Here is a 6,942-nt window from a genome sequence, read left to right on the forward strand (position 1 = left end):
TATATATATATATATATATATATAGTTTGCAATATTGCATCTATCTTCCATGATATTATATTGAAAGATACATAGCTACAGTAATTTATTAGCAATCTAGCAAGGAAATAATGTATTTAGGCCAGAAAATGAACTTTTATGAATATCTTGTTTTGGACAATTCAAAAGAAAAACAAAATGCCATTTAAGGACACAATCAAAATGATAAAATCAGGATAACTTGTAAATTGTAATTTGTCCTGTTAGCAGTTAATCTTCCAAATATGTTTTCTATTGGTGCATTAACTAATTGAAAAAGAACAAGAATCAACTAATCGATTAGAAATAATTTATGAACATCTTAATCAAAAAGCAGCTTCTTACCAGTTGATGTTTTCAGAATGTGTACGATGAAAGAGCTGAAATCTATGAAAGATGATTTACAGGCACTGGGAGAAAACATCCTTTACTTTAATCTCAGAAATTGATTTTCTTTTTTTTCCACAGAATTTTTTTTTTCTTTTTAAAAAGTCAAAATTCTTTTTTTCCCATTTATTTTCCATATAGGCTTCAGCCATTTTTACCAGCTGTATTTTCATAACACCTCCCATAATTTACTCCTCATGTCATTTTAATATGAACTTGGCAATTGCTAAATGTTGATTAAGTGCTTATAAAATGCTAATGAAGTAAAACTTGGAATGTTCATGGTTTTGTAAATGATGTCCAGTTTGTTTTTGTGGGTGCAAGCCAAATCCTCACAGCTCTGGTTTTATTCCCAGGAACTCTCCTCCTTTTCACAGCAGATGTGGTTGTGAGCTGCCACTGTGGGCATTTCTCTCCCTGTTTTTATTTGTCCTCCGCTGACCTTGTCCTTGATGTGTGCCGTTTTTAGACAAGGTTCTTTGCAGCCCCACAGCTTTTTGAACTGTGTGCTAGAATAAAAAAAGAAAGTTATTTATGATTTTGGGACAAATTATTGTTAGAGAGGATAATCTGAAGCATACAGTCCTGTGTTTGAGCCTATGTGTGTGTGTGTGTGTGTGTGCTGCAGCAGACCACGTCCCGCCGGGCCGGCCTGTGTTGCACCAACTGCCACACCAGCACCACCACATTATGGCGACGCAACGCTGAAGGAGAGCCCGTCTGTAACGCCTGCGGCCTCTACATGAAGCTGCACGGGGTAGGTCACACCGACACCAACACTCCTTTAATGATCTCGCTGCGTCGGGGAAAGACAGAGTCTCCCAGAGGGCATGGAGGTCGCTGGGATGTGTGGGAGAAGGGCTTGTGTGAGTTGACATAACACACTCTGTGGCTCCTGTTGTGTTGGGGTTTGGGAGAGAAGCCCAGCTCATGTGTTGCTGTACTCCCTCCAGGTGCCCAGACCTCTGGCCATGAAGAAAGAAAGCATTCAGACAAGAAAGCGTAAACCCAAGATACCGAAGACTAAAGCGTCCACAGGTTGGTTCCTCACACACAGGAATCGGATTGGTCAAATCATAAGCAATCTTGAGGACAGAAAAAAAGAGCATTAAAACATGGACACAACATAATGAGAGTGAATGATTTTCCTGTTTTGTTTTTAGGCTCCATCACCTCTGACACTAGCTCCCCGTCCTCCCTGTCAGTCTCTGAACACGCCTCCACCATTAAAAGTGAACCCAGCATGGCCCCGTCGCCCTACGCAGGGCAGACCATCACATCTGGCTCTCAGGTAACCCTTCCTCCCGTCACATTCTTCTGACACTCCGTACAGGATGGAGAATATAAGCAATGCTAAATCATTTGACTTAGAGAATTGGTCTGATGAAAAACAAACTGATAACTTTTAACAAAGAGACGTTTATCACTCTTTACAGAACTTGGCTGAGGAATATTCACTGACCTCCCCAGTCAGTATTTGTCGGGGTTAGGGACCGTAGCTAAAATCCACAACTGCTTTTACCTCTTTTAAAAATGCTTTTAACTGCAACTCTTAATAGTTTAAACACCAAATATACCTTGTTATGTGCCAATTCACACAGTAGAAACCACCACAGCAGAAGCTAACATCTATGGTCTTTGTCATCTACGCTCCTGAGGTTTCAGCCAATCAGCGGCGAGAAAAATGAATGGCGCTCTTAGATTGGCTGCTTTGAAATTGCCAGCTAATGGCGCGTAAGCTAGCATTACACCTGGGCATTACATCTTCCAAGGATACATTTTGTTTTAAATGTGTCAGATATGCTCTCATAAAAACAAACAAAAAAATCAGTGAATAGATTAATTTAACAATTTGCACATTCAATAATTCTGAGTTCCATTCCTAAGAATATATTCTTAAATACTAAACCCTAAAAAGGCCGTGGTCCTCTATTTTAATAATAATAATAATAATAATAATAATAATAATAATAATAATAATAATAATAATAATAATAATAATAATAATAATAATAATAAAAAATACAGCAGAGTACCTATTGGTGTCATGAATACAGGCCAATTTGTGGTGAGGATGGATGCAGGTGGACCCAGGTTGTGATGAAAAAAAATATTTTTAATGATGACCAAAAAGGTGGGCAGGAGTTCAGGCAGCACAGGTGAGCAAATGAGGCAAGGAACTCAGACACTGGAACAGCACAACACAGGAACAAATGAGAAAACCACGACAAGGATCCGGCAGGAAACAAGAGACACACAGGGCTGGGTTTAAATACACAGGGACTGATCAGGGAACACAAGGGACAGCTGGGGACCATCGTTTTTTTTATTCAAATATTATACATTAACATAAAAGTTTTAGTCAGATACAAAGAAAAGGACATAAATAAGATTTTTTAGCTGTGTGCAAGCTATAGTGTGATGCCTCTCCTAAGATGTTTTTGTTAAATATCTAGCAAGAGTTGCTTTTTTTTAGCTAATGAAGCTTTTGTCTCCTTCCTTTCTGCAGACCGCCTCCCAGCTAGACAGCACGGCATCCGGACACGTGGACATTAAATACGAGGATTATCCTTTTACCCCGACGTCGATGGCTCCACAGAATTCCTGGTGCGCTCTGTCTCAAGCATGAGCGTCCCCAGATAACAGGACTAGCTTACCGGCAAACTCTAACATCATTGAAAGGACAATCCTCCACATCCTGACGCAACTTCCACTGACTTTGAAACTGTGGGAAAACTGTTCTAATATGGATCAAAACGGGCTGAATGCAAAAAAAAAAAAAAACTACCTACGACCAAGTAATCTTGGATTTTTTATTGGAAACACTGGCTGTAAATGACAAACCAGGAGTGGATTGTAGTAGGACTTTCAAAATACAATCTGCAGCAAACTTATAAATAACTTAACCCTTGTGTCTAGAAATGGGGTCCAACGGACCCCACACATGTCAAACTTGTATCATTTGACGCAGTCGTCTACGTTTGCCTCAGTCCTCGCATGCACAAGGGTTAAGAAGAGCTAAGAACTTGGACTGATGTCCGTCCAGCAAGCTATATCTCCTCAATACATCCAACATCAACTACCTATTTCCTATAAAAAAAAATGTTTTTGGAGAAACATTACACTAAACAGAGGACATCAATGCAAAAACATTCTAGAGGAATGTTAAAAGATAAGGATACAATAACCTAATTTTAGAGCTATTAAATAATTTTGTTGTAATTTCTTTTCTCTGATACTTGTTGCTTTGTCGCCATCCTCTCTGCTTTTAAAAACAATTCCAGTGGGTTATTTTTCAGCGGAATCTAAAAAAAAACAACAAAAAAACGGACTGAAAATAACTCTTTATGGCTGCTGAGCATGTCTCATTACCAACGTGTAGATGATTAACGTTTACAGGCACATTATTTATGTTGAGATAAGGACAGTTAAAAGTCATTGTGGACACTAAAACCAGCCGGTTGTAAACCACTGCTCACCGTTCAGCTCACAGAACGGCTGTTTGCGCCTGAGCTACGAGGCTCACATTGTCTTAGACTGGCTTCAGCAGAACGGCGGAAAAAAAGTCTTGTAAATGTCAAATGAAAACATCCAACTACCAAATGTTTTCCATTTTACTGATTCAACAGTGATGAAAGTGCAATGAATCAATTTTTCTTTTAAAAAACGTTTTTAAGGCAAGTACAAAAAAACAGTGTGAAATGATTGTAATCACAATGTAATTATCCATGTTTGGTTGATAAGAGAATGTGTGTGGATTTTTTGAAGTGCTTTCTGTTTCTGTTGCTATTTTATTTTTTGATGACATTTGAAATCTTGTTCAGGTTAATAAACATATTATATAATTTTATATAATTAATATACTGAACACAGTTTCTTTTTTCATTCCACACATACACAGGTTTAAATAAGTAAACCTTTATTTTGATGGCACCATCAAGATATAAAAGTCACAATAAAATGATACAACAACCAAACAGCAAATAGAACATAGAAACCTGAGACATTTGTGAAAAGATTATTTCAATAGCATCTGAAATAAATCAAAATTCAGTGTATTTGCATCTACAATGGAGTCCTATGTGCAAACCCACAGTTTCTGTGTCAGAGTCCTGGCTGCGGCGTTCTGCATAACTAACCATTTTAAAGAATCCTCCCATGCAAACAACTGTCTGTTATGTCGATTTTAAAATGGGCATTGCTTTTTTTTATACACAGCCATGAATATATAATAAACTAATATGTATTTAACCTAAAACTAGATAATGAAAGTTAAAGGTATTTGGCCCATTTGATCAATCCCAGCAACCTTTCAGTTATATTTAGATATCAACTGGTGTCTATATGTCAACGTTGTTTCATTTTTCAATGAAGGCCACTGAGTTCATCATCTGGACCTTTCCAGTTTCCCCTATTTTTATTTGGAAAAAAATCATCTTTGTTTTCTCAGCTGAAGATGCAGCGCCACATTCTACCCCCATCTCCATTTTTTCACTTTATCAATCCTCACTTGGAGCTACTTAAAGGGGCAGTATTTTGTAAAATGTACTTTTCTGATATTTATGCCATGTTATAATGTTATTCCCTCAACAAAACCATGCCTGGAGTGTTGCCCTCATTCATTCATGCTTGTTTGGCTGCCATGGGAGATTAAAAGATTTCTCATTCTGCTGTGAAGAACAGCTGAAGGGACCAAAGCGCATCTCCTCCTCTTTTCTATATGCAGCTCCCCCTCAGCGCTGAAGTTTCCAAGTGACATTACAGGGCAGCCCTCTCTCTTGACTCCCCCACCCTGCTCCTTCAGACTAGCCAGCAGCAATTAGCAAACACTTGATGTAACTGTGTGTCTGCTGAGCTCATTATACGAGCTACTTCTCAGTACAACTCTGGCAAAAACGCTGTTAAGGGACTGATGAAGGAGAGATGTTGTGATGACTTCCTGACGGTGGAGTTTCAGAAGTAGCAGTTTTTAAAGTGACAGAGGCCCATTTCGAGTCGATAAATTAGGAAGTAAAATTACTTTTATGTCATATTTGATATATGTAGCATTTTTAAAACAATTTAAGTTAACATAGTTACTTGATTGTGCTATAAAATGACACTATGCACCTGAAAACACATATTACAGTCCCTTTCATAACTTAATCAATATTTCTACCTCAATATTTCTACCTCAGCCATAATGTCTCATTATCAGCACAATATGGTTTCCCAGACCATATTACCTTCAAAACAAAACATCGGATCCATCACCACTCTTCCTCTACGAAAACCTCTTTGAAATGATCCCATTATATTTCTTGTTTAAAAGTACACTGCTCAAAAAAATAAAGGGAACACTTAAACAACACAATATAACTCCAAGTAAATCAAACTTCTGTGAAATCAAACTGTCCACTTAGGAAGCAACACTGATTGACAACAGGGACCCTCGTCGGGTCAATCAGTGTTGCTTCCTAAGTGGACAGTTTGATTTCACAGAAGTTTGATTTACTTGGAGTTATATTGTGTTGTTTAAGTGTTCCCTTTATTTTTTTGAGCAGTATATATTAGCCTTGTTTTTTTGTTCCACCCTGCCACTGAATGTAACATAATTAATTGATTGTGCTATAAAATGGTGCTATATGCCTGGAAAATTCATAATATTGACCTTATAAGAAACTGTGTGACAACATAAAGCAAACAAAAGTAAATCTCAAAAGCTAAACATCATGCCCTCCTGTACAGAAAAAAAAAACTGATGAGAAACCAAGTCTGAGGCTTCAGTGGATCAAAGTGCCAAATTATCCACTCATGGAGAAAAGATGAAATGTTTGTGAACATCTTCTAGAGCAGCCGGCTTATCAAAGTTACTAGACATCACCAAACAACGGAGGACGCATGAGGTGCTGCAGGTCTCACTTTCCTCTGTTGAGGTCAGAGTTCATAGTTCAACAATAAATAAGAGATTGTGCTTGGATGGCATCCAAGGAAGAGTTCCAAGCTGGGAAATCACTGAGTTTTTTTTACTTTTATACTTTCATATTTTTGTCTGATGTCATCAATGGATGATCTGAAACATTTGATTGTGAGACGATATCAAAAAGTGGAGAACATCTTTAAGATGAAAAACACTTTATTTAGTTTAGTTTTTGTTTTTTGCAACCTACCTAACCTAAAATTCATGCAGTGCCTCATCAATGCTACAGTTTTGCATCTTTAATTACCCTTGATGAACACACATATATTTGCCTGTACTGATTTAAGCTGTGGCGTTCACCGTCATGCGTACAGATTTGTAAACTCTCATGTGTTTGTGTGTACAAGCAGGGCGTGTTCTCCAGCAGTGCCGACCAAAGGTTGACTTCCAACTCTCCTTTATGGCGGCCGGGTCCAAACTGGCCACACAACTGAGGGAAATACGGTCCTGTCAGCGACACGGCCGCTACTTTACTGCCTCCATGGCGACATCGAGGCACCGCTGCACCAACAACACTGCCCAGGTTTATGACTATTGGGAAAGATGTTGCAGTCTTTATCTTTTGCCAGCTAAGGCCC

At 38.3% G+C, this 6,942-nt stretch overlaps 1 protein-coding gene across 1 annotated transcript in view; it reads left to right on the forward strand.

The window, feature by feature from the left end:
- Positions 1–4,229, forward strand: part of gata5 (GATA binding protein 5) — a 9,606-nt gene extending 5,377 nt beyond the window's left edge. Inside the window, exons 4-7 of the mRNA XM_008412843.1 lie at positions 1,034–1,162; positions 1,359–1,443; positions 1,569–1,696; positions 2,915–4,229. Of these exons, the coding sequence (XP_008411065.1) occupies positions 1,034–1,162; positions 1,359–1,443; positions 1,569–1,696; positions 2,915–3,034 (462 nt within the window). The 3' untranslated portion in view covers positions 3,035–4,229. The remainder of the gene's footprint in view (positions 1–1,033; positions 1,163–1,358; positions 1,444–1,568; positions 1,697–2,914) is intronic.
- The last annotated feature ends 2,713 nt before the right edge of the window (positions 4,230–6,942 follow it).

The sequence above is a fragment of the Poecilia reticulata genome, linkage group LG7, assembly GCF_000633615.1.
Source record: "Poecilia reticulata strain Guanapo linkage group LG7, Guppy_female_1.0+MT, whole genome shotgun sequence".
Lineage (NCBI taxonomy): Eukaryota > Metazoa > Chordata > Actinopteri > Cyprinodontiformes > Poeciliidae > Poecilia > Poecilia reticulata.